At 43.3% G+C, this 14,853-nt stretch overlaps 3 protein-coding genes across 3 annotated transcripts in view; all 3 read right to left on the bottom strand.

The window, feature by feature from the left end:
• Positions 1-4,100: 4,100 nt before the first annotated feature.
• Positions 4,101-7,382, bottom strand: LOC118414817. The gene is made up of 2 exons (XM_035819077.1): positions 5,958-7,382; positions 4,101-5,164 (listed from the first exon to the last, which is right to left on the bottom strand). The coding sequence occupies exons 1-2, from the start codon at positions 6,087-6,089 to the stop codon at positions 4,400-4,402; spliced, it is 897 nt and encodes a 298-aa protein (XP_035674970.1). The 5' UTR covers positions 6,090-7,382; the 3' UTR covers positions 4,101-4,399.
• On the bottom strand, positions 6,100-12,438 carry LOC118413767. The gene is made up of 5 exons (XM_035817299.1): positions 8,829-12,438; positions 7,895-8,050; positions 7,212-7,388; positions 6,838-6,865; positions 6,100-6,215 (listed from the first exon to the last, which is right to left on the bottom strand). The coding sequence occupies exons 1-5, from the start codon at positions 11,910-11,912 to the stop codon at positions 6,100-6,102; spliced, it is 3,561 nt and encodes a 1,186-aa protein (XP_035673192.1). The 5' UTR covers positions 11,913-12,438.
• A 1,128-nt stretch (positions 12,439-13,566) lies between these two features.
• Positions 13,567-14,853, bottom strand: part of LOC118414804 — a 1,072,569-nt gene continuing 1,071,282 nt past the window's right edge. The window contains exon 4 of the mRNA XM_035819057.1: positions 13,567-14,787. Coding sequence (XP_035674950.1) covers positions 13,612-14,787 — 1,176 coding nt within the window. The 3' untranslated portion in view covers positions 13,567-13,611. The remainder of the gene's footprint in view (positions 14,788-14,853) is intronic.

Below are 14,853 nucleotides of genomic sequence, written 5' to 3'. Positions count from 1 at the left end.
CTAGTTTAATACTAGTATAAACATTGCTTTACTGATAATACAGTCCACTGATTAGTTGTTTACATTACGTTTTATTGAAATTTTTCCACAAAAAATACAAGCCATTATTGTTTACATAATGGCGGGTCACCCAAGTTTTTTTTGGTAGTGTTAATCTTGTCATTCTGTCCCGTCTTTTCTCTGCTTGTCAAGCAGAGTGTACAGAACGGAACGGATGCGGTATGCATACGGTAATCTTTTGAAGATACTGTTAGAGATGCCTAATTAGTCATTAGAAATTCATTTCTTTGACATACAAGTGTAATAGAGTGCATATTGACCACGTGTATGTGACACTTCGCTTGTTTTTTTAAGTCTGATAAAAATGTTGCATTTAGCTGACCAAATGCGAGACTGAAGAAACAAAGGCAATCAAAAGGATTATAGGTTAATCAAGCAAAAGGCACAACCCGCCGTACATGCAACTGCGTGCGCTGTCTAAGTGCAAAAACGTGGGCAATCTTTTGGGGTCCGTAAGCGGTAAGTACCGCCTCCGTACGAAATCGTGAGGAATCCAGCGGATTTGGGAGCACGCAGACACGCCGTAGATCTCTACGTGCATGTCGAACTTTCTCTTGCATCGACCTGCTTATTCGCCCACACCCCCATACGAGCCAGTACGGGCGACGCGCGTGCCCTGTACAGCGAGTAAGAAAACCGTACATACGCAGCACGTGTAAGTAGGGCCTGCATACGGTAACGTGGCAATCACACAGAGATTGTACGTTTTATGCAATACCACTTGCGCAACGAACAATGCACGCAACCTCTCGCAGCCAGGCGTGGCATGCAGGCCGTGCGCAACCGTGCGAGTGACGTGCGTTGAGACGTACTCCCTCCCTGTTCTTGTTATTACTTCCACACGTTTTCAGAAAGGACGTGGCCTCCCAAAAAACGTTCGGGCGGCGGGTTGTAAACACGTAAACACGTATGGCGGGCTGTGCCCTTAGCTTTACCAAAACAAAACAACGGAAATAAATAACAAAGAGAGCAAACAATGGAATATCTACCGGAGAAAACAATGCAGACAAAACAAAGAAAATAAACGAAACGAAACAAAACAAACAAGTTCGTAAACCTCATATTCCCATGAAATATTTAGAGACATCTAAAGAAATAATTATTTTACATTTGCATAATCCATGCATGGTGATGTTCATATTAACATTATTTAGTTTATGATTAGTATCTGCTAAGGCCACAGCATGTACGTTTTTGGTATGACATCCTCTGGATGACATAGACTGCCAAAATTATTAGATAGGACGCTGTGGTAAATGAAACTCCTCTGCCGGCTAAACTCATTCCCAGCTTATGATGCTACCTAATACCACAGCAAGATATGCTTGGAGATTACTTTTATACAGCTTCCAAACAACTTCCGAACCACAACTGGCGAACCAACTCTAGCCACACACACACACACACACAAACGCAAACCCAGAATCTTGAAATAGAACTTTGCATGAATCGGTGTCTTTGTGTGTCTGAGTATGGTGTGGTGTGGTGTTCAGCGTCAATGACAGATTAAGAGATCAACAGTATACTGTAAATGCAGAAATGTTCGGGGTGGATTAATGTTCGCGGTTTTTGCGTTGACCACTTCACCGCGAAATTAAATCCACCGCGAACATTTTTCTATTATGGTATTAGACTGTAGTCTATGGTGTTACCGCGAACTTAAAACGCGCGAAAAGTCCCTTTTCCCGCTTCCGCGAAATTAAATCCCCGCGAACTTAAATGCATTTACAGTATTCATGGATCAAAAGCGTCACCTGTTAACCCTTACTAGAACTCCAATTATCTACTGTGAAAGAAGCGCCAGTCTTTCAGCGATATCATATCCCATATCGGGCTTGGATCTCTCAAAGCCACCGTGTAGTTTTCTCTGTGTCAGACCTCTGATCATTTGTCGCCCGTACATATATATATATAGTATAAGTTGATGTCTTCAACGCTATACGTGCACAGCAAAATTATTTTAAATCAGACGACGCCGTCACGTGAACTACTGTAGTTCTATTAACATTGCTAGGCGTCGCGTTTGACCCGTAGACGTCGCGCGATGTTAAAGCAAAAGATTAACTGTGCGTTTGTCGATTTTATACTCCTAGAGTACCCTCTTTATAAAAACGGATATGGTTACCCCGAGGCAAAAGGGGAACTATCGTTATAGGAAATAACCTACGGTGCCGTCACTGGCGTTGTCAACATGCTGTAACAGTGGGGTTTAAGCGTTGCCAAACTGATCACGCCAAGGGCACTAGAGCTTTTGGTGTTGTGGTTTGCACGTGGGACTTATAATCCGCCGACCCAGGTTCGATCCACGGTGTTGGCATGTTTGTTTCTTTCTGTTCTTACTCGGCCCTCTGATTTCTTACATTGGTTCCCACACCGGCCCTGTGAGTCAAAATCGCCCCTCTGATTTCTTACAATGCATAGATTCCAGGGACACTACCACCACATCGTAAGCAGCTAGTCTATCGTCGCCAGAATTTAAATTTATTTTCAAAGTGTTGAAGAGATAAAGTGCTTTTTAACAGAACGCCGGCTCACGCAAACTATTCCTACTCTTTTTCACATTGCTAGGCCATACTTTTAGTACATAAGAACAAAGCTTCGATGATAGTGGATGATTGCAGTACTAGTAAGGAATGCTAGGCAGCGCTTTTGATCCATGAGATTGAAGATTCTATGAAGACAGATGATTACAGTACTGGTAAAGAATGCTAAGCGAGGCTTTTGATCCATGAAGAAATTGGTTCTTCCGTAGAATATCATTTTGCGATAATAAAAACTGATGTTGCTTGTTCATGAGTTCCCTAATAAAGAATAAAGACAACACAAAACAGCGATAATCCGATTGTTCACGAGCATGCGGCTTGTCCTAGCTTTTTACTCTATTCAAATGCAATTGGAAGCTTAAACTGAAAACGTACCTGTCCTTGGTGCTGAACACCACACCTACCGATATTAGACACACAAACATACTTGTCTTTGGAGATAAACACGCTTTTCATCTTCACGCTTCATCTCTCTCGTCTTTTATATCGACATCTGTCATATATACAAACACACCCATACCAAAAAGGAGTCAGTTACTCAATGACAAGTAACTATAGTATATAATATTTCATGTCACATAAGATTCATCACCGTTACAATCTTCTCTAATGCACATTTGTATATTGAATATTGTATAATGCGTTCAATGTTCACGACGTTTTCATATAAGTCTAAATTTATCAAATAAGCATCTACAGCAAATTGATATTCCTTTGATTCAGTTGAGCTGACGGCCTAACATTTTGAGAAAAAAAATCGAAATTGACTCCAAATAAAATCTATATACTGTATATTATCATATAGCCAGTCGCGGCGGACCAATCAGAAGGCCACGTTCCACGTTGGTTATGACGCCGTAACACTTAAATTCCGGCCAGGCCGGTGTGTATCCTCCTTCTGATTGGTCAGAATGAGCACCGGTGTCGATGCAATTCTGACCAACCAGAATGAGCGATACACACAAGATATGCAGGCTTTGGCCAATCAAAAGGAGCGAAACATATGCCACAGCAGAGGTAATAAGTGCAGACGGAAAGGAGGGAATAGCTCCTTGATAATGAGTTTTGTTGTTCTAAAAAGCGAAAGACGTCGACTGCAATGTTTTGAATATTTTCTGTGGAAATTTTGGTTTCCAACTGCAATCTGTAAACAAATGTACGTACCAAGGAACAAATGTGAACTTTCAGAAATTCGACAAAGGAATTCACACCTATAGTACCAAGGGATCTATGCATCATACAGGAGTTTGCAAGTTTGGGTAGGCTATATGATGATAATGTTAATGACCCGCCTGTTCCTCGGTGTACATGGTGTCATAACGCCTGGTCCTTTGCTATAACCACCTCATAAAACCACCTCGTTTGCTTCGCTCACTCGGTGGTTTTATTCGGTGGTTATAGCAAAGGACCAGGCGTTATGACACCATATACACCTTGGGGCGTGTCATTAACCCTTAATTATAATACAGTAGAAGCCAGATAATTGCACAACGGATTAACGCACACTTCTGTTCACTGCACGGAATCCCAAAATCCCAAACTGGTGCGGTCCAGCTTCGCATTATTGCACCAGCCGGTTAATTGCACGAAATTCACTAGCAAATAGGCCGTGCAATTAAGCGGTTTCCACTGTATTTGATGGTCACTCGATTTGCGATTCCAACGACAACCCAATTACTATCTATTACAGCGATACGATCATTACAACAGTCAACAGTTAATACAAGTCAGGATTTGTAAATATCCAAGTACGACTGTACAAAATATACAAAATATAATGTTAAACAAAGACCATACTATACATCGGTTTCATTAAGAAGTGATACATTTTCCTTCGCATGGGAATGATACATACTTGTCATGGACTTTGTTAGACCTTTCTCACCAAGGTCATTGTCAACAGCATCGTGTTTGTCCGTGAGTTTTTTGTCGTCAGTCCAGTTGAGCGCATCTTCAGATGACGGCAACTCTACAGCATTCGAGCTGCCGATTCGGACCTCCTCAAGAATCATCTGATCATCGTCAAATTTTGCCACTTGTGTCCTAGTTGATGCTGAGTCATGAACATGATTTTGCATACCTTCTATCTGACTGATGTTTTCGAAGTGATCAGTGTACATTCTTGAATTTTTACCGGTCGGTATTTTGAAGGATGCCGCTGTAGAGGTAATATTGGAATCTTGTCTATATGTTTGCTTACGGACAGCCCCTTGCTGTTTTAACATTGCTGCTTCTTCTGGTACATTGTCACAATTGGCTGTACCATGTTGGATGCAGGGTATGCTACTGTCTAGATTTGTTAGCTGTGTTATGGTAGAGTGTACGTTTGGATGAACGGCACAAGGTGCAGCATATGGAGAGTAATACCTGCCATCTGTTAGCCTTGCCATCGTGTTTGGTGTGACAGGGTTACAGGGTTGCTGTTGGTGATGCTCAGTGGTTGGAGGAGCAGCAGTGTCCACAAAGTGTTGAGAAATCACCTTTTCTACAAGTTGGGACGCGTCCGGCCGGCCCATAGGTGGTTCTGATAGCACTTTGCGTAGGGCATGAAGTTGTTGCACCTGTCAAATAGAATAAATATGGACTGTCTTTAATTGATAGATTTTTAGTTTGCAGCAAACAATGTCTCTCTCTCTCTCTGTCTCTCTGTCTCTCTCTCTCTCTCTCTCTCTCTCTCTCTCTCTCTCTATCTATATATATATATATATATATATATATATATATATATATGCGTGTGTGTGCATGTGTGTGTGTCTGTGCGTGTGTGCGTGTGTGCGTGTGTGTGTGTGCGTGTGTGCGTGTAGAGAGAGAGAGGGAGAGACGAATAGATACTAGATAGATAGTTTTGTTTTTGCAAAAGATATCGTGCCCTGCTTGGGAGGAATGTCAAAACCCCCGCGATTAAGATAGTTTCTGCGGGCAGTTTTTCCCCTTTTATCAAAGGTATATCCCTCTCTTTAAAGTTTTTGCTTTATTACCCCGAAAAAAAAATGGGTGCCCTTTTTAGGGGGGGCAGACCCCAACCCTCCTAACTTTGCCCAAATTCTGGAAAATTCTGGAAAAGTACGTATATGTGTGGTAGAGTGCTCTCTTTGCATGCTGTCGGTCACTCAGTGGTTTTTTAGAATCATAGAATAGCACATACACTGTTCACCCATCCACCCTGCTCTCAGAACATATGGGAAATGTAATGACATGGCCATGCGAACGCATTGTTAACCAGTGGACTACAACCCCCCCCCCCCCCCCCCCCACACACACACACACAGCTGTGTTGCACAAGGGCTATGAGAACGGTGATTGGCGCCGCCATGCACTCCATATGGTGTGGAAAGGACTGTGATAAGAACTAACCTGGGGTAGATGTCCGTAATCCAGCTCAAATAGACTGAGGATCTGGAAGGTTGGACTCCTCTTGTCGCTGTGTTCTTGAAACAGCTGGATGTCATTGAAGTCAAGTTGCAAATGTAACTCAAAGGAGAGCATTCTCCAGTCGTTACCCTTCGGATTGCTTGGGTCCAAAAGCCGACAGAGCTCCTCCCTCGCCCACGCTGGCAGGCATGGTGGCCTCTTGGCTGTGGCTGTGAAGTCTTGTTTTTGAGGTGGTGGGGGCTGAAGCAGATTGCTCAGTTAGTGTAAGAATAAAGTGCTAGGACAATTCTCTATATTACAATGAGTAAAACTGAAAAAAAAATGGTATTATTCTTGCGTTTGGATAAACCGAAGATTATCAAACCAATACAGTCTTACATTTCCCTATTACTTATTAGAAGTGATAAAAAGCCGAACCTCTGTGCTAGAGTAAATCTATGATACTTTTACAAGCATATTTTGTCTATGCTGTGACCTGTACTTATTTTTGTTGGGCAAAAATTTACAATAAAGGTCGCCATTCATCCATCCTTTATAAATAAAAGATAACTTACATGACTAATGACAAAATTCTATGATTCCTTAGTGATAAATGACGGGAAAGTCATAACTGTGGCCGGCATTAGAGTTACGTAAGAGTAAACATTGTTGGATATAAGCAAATGAATACCTCATTTGCATAAATGATGACAAAATGTTGGTATAGGCTGTCTTAAGAAACAATCGCCTATTTCTGTTGTTTCGGTGGAAGAGATGATCGGATAATGACTTTATGCAAACGAGGGCCTTGATTGTATCAACATTTTGTGAAAGTATGAGGCCGTGGAACACTGGTCTACTTATGCCATTATTTGCCACTTACCTCGTGGTTGGGTCTCAAAGTGAAAGACCTACAAATGTTTATTGGAACACGTTATATATAGTGTAACAAGTATAATGAAGTGTCTAGCCTTGTAATACATTAAAATTCATCTCATGATGGTTTAATAATCCATCATGGCGGACAACGCTTACGTCATAGTCACGTGGGTGCAAACAATAGCCATTAGACCTATTTACAGTTACAGCAGCCATGTTAGATTTCATGGGGCATACTTATGTCTGCAATGCATGCTACATAGACATATGAGAATGACCAACAACAGCCTCGTTTTGGCACATGATCCCAGATAACCTCAGGAAATCCAACATGGCCTCCGTAACTGGAAAAAAGGTCTATTGTCACTTTCCACTTACCTCGTCTGTGAGGACTGACACGTAGACGGTTTGCGCATCTCCCTCGTTTCCCACTGGGATGATATGAAGACGACATCGGAACCTGTTGGAGTTGTGTACGCCATCACTGCTTCTCTCCAGTAAGAAGCTGCATTGTTGTACCTCGTCATCGGTGAAAATCCTGCGACAGTCGGTAACCTGTTAAAAGAAAACATCAGCATAACTTATGCCATAAGAATAAAGACAGAATTACACGTCAGGTCAAAGAAATTCTACATTTGCGAACAATCGGGAGTCGGGCGAAACTCGACCGACAGACGGGTGTATGCAATCCGATTTGCGACCTATGATCAATAAGTCGGTCTATAGTCGCCCGACATTTCAAAGATCGCCAGTTCTGCGACCTCAAAGATCACCGGCGACTAGAACAAGTTTCGTTGCACAGTGAGCATCAACCGACTCCTAAAAATCGCGACGATCATTAAAAATTGCGCACTGTTCAAGAAAACAATGGACATATTACTGCGGAAAATGTCATATACAACTCGCCGACTCGTCGTCCGATCGATTTTCGCGCAATACAACGGGGGTATTTGCAGCTCGTTGACGTACGTGACGAACTGCGCATGTGCTATTCAAATCGGGTATCAGCTTATTGTATCAGTTCACAAAAAGATGAGATAGCCGTGTCTTCATGTACTCACTTTTTCCAGCCCGTCGACGCTTGCCCACCCTTGTCTTATATTGTCCATCACGACTTGTACCCGAGCTTTTGTGCCGCCCTTCACCGGCACGTACAGCGTTACGGGAGGTCCGTCACACGGTCTGCTTCCACAGGCTCGCTCCTCCTCGTAGGCAATCTGAGAAGAGTTGCAGTAAATTAAAATACTGGTACTCGAGACGAATGATAGACAGATTTTTGGATTTTTCTTGGTTAAGCTGGCGTCTCACTGCATTTTGGGCATCGGTGCGGCACTGCGGGGTAGGTTCACTGCAGCACTGTTTTGGTGTATATTTTCGTCGATTTTTGTAAAATTTAGATATTGCGTATTACGTAAATTTACGTCTTAGAGGGCAACAAAGAAAATGACAAAAAACGTAAGAACATTCGTTTTTTATCTCTGAAATTCTTTAAGTCATCTACGAACCCCGCAGTGCCGCAACGGTCCCCCAAGTGCAGTGACTCCACCATTGGCTCAATTTGAGTAACAATGTGAAGACGTGCTTTGTTTACGTCGCAGGGTCCTTCAACTTTGACATATTACCCACAATTCCTGTCGCTGCACATATGCACTCAAAAGTTTGAAGAGCTTATCAATGATGACTGAATATTGACAGCAATTGCCGTCATTTCAACTAATCGAACTTATCATACTTAGGTGCATATATACTGATTTTAGAACCTGATTAGAGTCAATAGCTAAAACAGAGGCAGAAACCGCCAAACATGTCTAGAAACTTTGACATTGACTGGCTTCCAAGAATTGGACAACTGACTCACAACGTTAACTGACCCTGCCAACAACAAGGAAATTGTGATCTTCAAAGCACTAGAATCAAACGGACGAATGCTACACAAGGTTACAGTGCATGGGGGAGTCAATGATCATTATTTCTTTTAAAAATGGAGCTACATACCTGTTTGGCGTCGTCCCTTTTCTGGCAAAGCCTCACACGCACCACAACGTCACCGCTGGAGGTGAGGGTCCAGAAGGGGATGGCGTATACAGGTTTTTCAGCACTGTCGTTGTTGTCGCTCTCCCCTTTTGCACCCTCATCAGGACAAGGGCTTTCCTCTACTAGGGTGACGCCCGTGAAGTGGTCAAGAAACACCACACAGTCTGCCTTCCTTACTATGGCGTGAGCACCGCGGTCTTTCTTCATATCCTCGTATACGGCCTGTTGTCCTCTGCATGTGTTCGTTATGAGAGGATGTATGATCTTGCTATTGCAGAATTCTCCTGAGTGCGGAAAGGATAAGGCTACGCTTTTATCGAAAGTGATGCCGTGTGGGCTGCATTTGATCACGGAGCTTATCCTAGCCTGCCTCTCCGTCAGAGTCGGCTTGTCGCACTCTTCCGTGCTGATGGCGATGGTGATTTGTTGTTCTGTGCTATCTCTGATCGCACCTGGTGGGATGAAGAGCCCAACGCCTGTGCCTCCGATGACCAGATGACCACCCTTTGAGTCAAAGATGCCAGTCGCAAGGGATGAAGTAACAACGTTGACATTGAGGCGCGGCTGTTGCATCACTTGGAGTTCTTCTTCCACATGTTCTTGGTACGGTGTAAGGCTCCTTTGATAGTAAGCTATTTCCATCGGTGCTGGGGACTGAGAATGCTCAATGGCGGCCATGTGGACTACGGTTGTCTGTTGTTCTGAAATGCTGTCATCAGCTTGCTCATCAGGGACAGGCGGAAGTGGTTCCTTTCTTCGCGTCCTGATCGCATGGTAGAGAAACCACGAGTTTTGGTAGATTGGCTCCTCGTGGCAACACGTTACATGGGCTTGTTCCTCTGTGTACGATTCTTGGAGAACTTTTGGTAAGAACAGCTCTGTTGCCGAAGCGTTCTTCGATACTTTTTGATGGAAAGACGACGTTTTTGTGTACTTAAAACGAAACAACGTTGTGAAAAACACATGGCGACCCTTTTCAATCATGCCAGTGAAGAATGTCGCGAGAGCTTGCCTCCTCGTCTTCGTTGGCTCGATATCTTCTACTACTGGGTTGTCTACGTGGTCTTCGGAACTGGAAACAGTCTGACAATCGGAGGGTGGACAGTCGTCAATGTAAGAGCCGTCATCAACACTTGTAGTGTCCGTTGTATGGTCGTGGTCGTTCGTCTGTTGCTTAGGCAAAACATTCAAACTAACGCTAGCGCTTGTTTCATGGTCGCATTGTGTTTCTGGCTCAACGTCGACTTCATTGTTCGTGTCATCAGATAGCCGAAACTTTATTGGGCTTGACGACTGGGCCAGAGATTTGGTTGTGACGAGTTCTTCCTCTTCCATGTCAATGGCGTCGTTGTTGTTGGTCCTTTTGAGAGGCAAGCTCGACTTTACCGCTGCCCCAAGTCTACGCCAAAACAGGTCCTCTTGTTTTCTTCCATCTTTCCATTCCAGGTACGTTTTCGTTGCTAGCAGATATCGCAGACTCTTTGACATCATCTGAATGGGTATTTCCTCTAGTAAAATCGGGATGACGTATTTCTCACTACTAGAGAAATACTTTTGCTCGGCCATGTGCAATTCGATCTTGCACCAATCGCTACGTAGAAAATTTCTTGACACCACAATGACAACTTGCCGACTCTGTTCGATGCTGTGTATGATGTTTTCCAGTATTGGTATGCCAGGCGTAAAATCACGATCAGCGATGCAAGACTGAATATTAAGCGAATCTAGACGTGGAACTAGTTTGCGATGAACCCACTCAGAGTCGTCCGAACTGTAGCTGACGAAGGCATCGTACTGACACTCTTCAAGTCCAATGTTTTCGAACGCTGAAAATTTAGCTCTCAGTCTTCCGCATCGACATAGGACAAACATAGCCACTAGTGCTAACCCGATAGCAGAAATACAACCTATCATCAAGAATGCAATGTGTATCGACGATGCATTAGACTTAATGTCTTGACCGCATTCACGGATGTCCAACTCAGCAACTTTTGCCTCTGCCACCGACGTTGGTTGTTGACAAGTCCAGTTTACAAAGTCCGTGTCAACAAATGAGTCAGCCGCCCACCTAAAGAATGACTCAGCCCTGCAGCTACAGTCAAAGGGGTTTCCCCTGAGATACAATTCATTCAGATTTGGCAAAACCCTCGTTATGTTTTCAGGCTCAACATTCGGAATAGCATTGGACCGTAAATCTAAACGTTCTAAACTTGTTAACCCTCTGTATGCCTCACAACAAAGCCGAAGGCTGTTGTGACTGATTTGTAAAGAATTCAGACTTGACAAACTGCGAAACACTGATACTGGCAGCACGTATTCACCCGAGCTCGAGTGATTATGTTCTTCAGTAAAAAGGCCACTATCACGAAGACCATTTCCTGCCAAATTCAAAGACCGGATGTTTGACTGAGATCGGAATGCGTCTGACCTAAAATCATATATCCCATTGTTGCTTAGATCAAGGTGTGTGAGGTTTGTGAGTTGTTGAAATATTCCGATGGATTTTTCGATGGAAAACAATCTGCCGAGGTAATTGTGCCCTAGTGCAAGCTGTTTCAAGGTTACACCAAGGTCATCGAAGGCAGAGTCTCCAATGTGGGCGATGCGATTGAAAGAGAGGTCAAGATTTTCTATCCTAGACGGCCGCTGGAAAAAGTCGCTTGCTATTGACGATATGCCGTTGTGGTCAAGATAGAGTTCGTAAAGTTCAGGCAGTTCCGAAAAAGAATCTTGCCCTATTGTGCTTATCTGGTTATAAGATAAATTCAGTACCTTTAGCTGGGCGAGACCTTTGAAACTCTCCCGGTTTACGAAGCTCAGTCGGTTGTAAGTCAGGTCCAAGACTACGGCGGCGGACGAAATATTGGTCGGTACGGCGGAGAAATTTCTTCGGGAGCAGTCGGTAGCTGGCCCCGTGACATTGTAGACATTTGTTGCCCTCTCCGTACAGCTTGCGGCTGAAGCTATAAGTGTAGTGCCGGTAACCGCTACGTGTGTAGCTACGGCGAAGCAGACCCACAGAAGAAGTACTGGCCCGGCGCGCATGGTTCCAGATATTTTCTGCTTCTAAAATGTTGTTTTGCGTAAGTATGTCTTGGGGGAAGAAGTGACTCATCGAGCGAAACAAGGAACAGTTCCGCTTTTTGCACGGTGTGTCAAGGGATTCCCCTTAATGATGTCACAATATACTCAGTGACCCTTCATGGTGTGCTATGCATTTCTTAGTTTTGAGAAAATTTCGACTAATAGTGTCTATAGTGTATATCACTTTACATACGGTTTTGCATGCAGTTCCCCACGGCAATTTCTAATACTTTTCTACATGCCATTTTATTAACGTTACATGTGTGATCGGAATGCGTAAGCTGTACTGGCATAAGGGGATTTTTATTCATCTTTAGGATTTTGTTTGTCTTGGGGGATTCCCATTTGTCAGTGGGTATTTGTCTCGGGAGAAATGAGGAACTGCTGAGTCATCGGAAGCAGCGAGTTCCGCTTTTTTTTTTTTGCTTACAGTATTTGGAGAATTCGGTTGGCGTTGCATTGGGGGAAGTGTGATCTAGGAGGTCGAGGGTTCAAACGCCTTTGGTCATGCTAAGGCCTAGCAAAACAACTTTGTGTTTCAAATGTCCGTCCAAAAATGGGGTCGGTAGATACACTATAGGATTCTCTTTTCCTCTATCTCTCTCTATCGAGAATTTCAGCGAAGGTGATCCAACATATACAATCTAGCAACGTTAAGCTGAAATGCATCAGGCACTGAATATGTTCAACCGTAGTATAATACTGATATCGTACACATTGGCACAATAGCGTATCAAGAAACTGACCAAAAAAGTAGTGTTGTGTGAAATACAGGCCGTATGATTTGAATTTGATCACTAACTAAAGATGCTCGAAATACCTTTTACAGCCATGGCCAGGTTGCAGGTTGCGCCATCAACTTTTCAGGTTGCCCCACTTCCATGTTATTTCTTTCTTCAAATCAGCTACATGTCCATTACCTTTTCTTTCAGTTAAAAAATACTTATGTTTTATCTTATCAAGAAATAAACGCAAAAGCTTTCAAACAGCATGTTTTATTTAAAAACACTACCCTCCTTTCTCAGATCTCTTCAGAACGACATACATATTTTTGCCTTTCAATTTAAGAATTATTTAAAATCCAACATTGTTTTCATGATGTAATATCAAACCACGCGCAGTAAATAAATTAAAAAGCTGCAGTCAGCCTTGGTATGGAAACACCTTCACGGAAGGTACTCCTCTTTTTATAGGTACAACATCTTAGCACAGTGAGTTGTTCTTCACAATAGTTCAATACATACTGTACATGGAAAGGGCAAGTTGGGCTGTACAGAATCATTCAAAATTAATAAAGTATCATCTTTCTTTTAATAGCTTTTGGCTTTATCTTTCTCTATTGTCTTTTTCACAAAGATGGTATAACATCAAAATTTTGCATTTGCAGCTAAAAGTCATAGATGGAATAATATCCAAATAATGTAACCATCTGTTTAACTGTACAAGATATATGTAGTTTATATCAAAAGACAAAATTTTGCTTTGCAAGCTAAGTGATAGAATGATATCCAAAATGATGTAATTATCTTTGGAATGAATTTACATGATAAATGTATCTTAGACAAACTGAATGTATGTTTTGTTGTGTCATAAAAAAATTTTGGAGGTGTTGCCAAAAATTCTATGTCCAGGCCCCGCTCCTGAGGTATTGCCAAAAAATCTACGTCCATGTAATTTCCAGTTGAAAGTGCTGACTTGCAACAGTCTTCATCATCATATCATAGTCTCTCCTCATAACTTCCTTACAGTTCAACAGCACCAGTCTTTGAAGCCGGTTCTTTCCTTCTAACAGCTCGAAGATGCTTGCACCCGTGACATTGTTACAATCAATCAGGGCAAACTCTCGCAGCCTTGCAAAGCTGTTGTGGCTCAACACGTGCCTGAACAACTGATCGGTGAATCCGTCAACGTTTGTGATCTCGACATTCTCAATCTGACGACTATCTTCGAGGATAATCTTCAGACTTTCAGGTACCGCCGTGTCGTGTGTAGAAGAAATAACCTCTACCCCTAGCCTGAAAGATTTCAAGTTGCCGAACAAGGTGGTTGACGTAGCGGCTTGGGCATGTTTGAGTTTGAAGCCACGGCAGCTCTCGAGGGTGAGGGTCTGCAAGTTCGGACAAGACTGACCGATGGCAATGACGTCGATGTCGTCGTAACCATACAGGGTGAGGGTTTCAAGTCCATGGCCAACACTGTTAAGGAGGGGCACAAGTCCTTCACTGAAAGGCACGACAGAGTCTGTACACGATACCGAGAGGTTTCGTAGGCGTGTCAACCTTGATATGTGATGAAGCACTTCACCTTCAAGATTCTCGTTAAGTACGAAGATGTACTCCAAGTAGGGACAAACGAGATCGACGATCTCAAGGAAACTAACCGGGACCACGAAATCGTTGACCGTTCCGCTACGCAACTGGTAAGGTGGCGCCGTCTTCCCCTCCTTGAATGCTTCTTCGTGTAGAGCAACCAAAGCGTCACACACGTCGTTGTGTAGTAACTGTCGTAGGTTCGGCAGTTGTCTCAGAGCGTGTTTGACCCCTTTGATGGTCACTTTTGGACTGAACGAGACGTCGAGACTGACCAGCTTTCTACACCCGCGAACGCTATCACCACCCCCACACAGGGAAACTATCCCCTTGTCTGTTACGTGAGTCTTACAGATGTTGAGGTCTCGTAGGTGGACACAGATGGCACCGATGGTCCCCAGGACTTCGTCAGTACAGTTGGTGCTGTACAGGTTGAGGTAGACAAGTTTGGGCAGGTAACTCAGGGCCATGGACATGGCGTAGGAGGTCAGGCGGTTACATCTGGAGAGGTCCAGCTTCTTCAACTTCTGTGAAAGACATAGAAACACAAACTGTCTGTGTTAAATGGAAAAGAGATGTGTACCAATACAGAG

The sequence above is a fragment of the Branchiostoma floridae genome, chromosome 4 (genome assembly GCF_000003815.2).
Source record: "Branchiostoma floridae strain S238N-H82 chromosome 4, Bfl_VNyyK, whole genome shotgun sequence".
NCBI classification, from domain to species: domain Eukaryota; kingdom Metazoa; phylum Chordata; class Leptocardii; order Amphioxiformes; family Branchiostomatidae; genus Branchiostoma; species Branchiostoma floridae.
The sequence above is the reverse complement of the archived record's forward strand: the minus strand, read 5'-3'. Positions and strand labels throughout refer to the sequence as shown.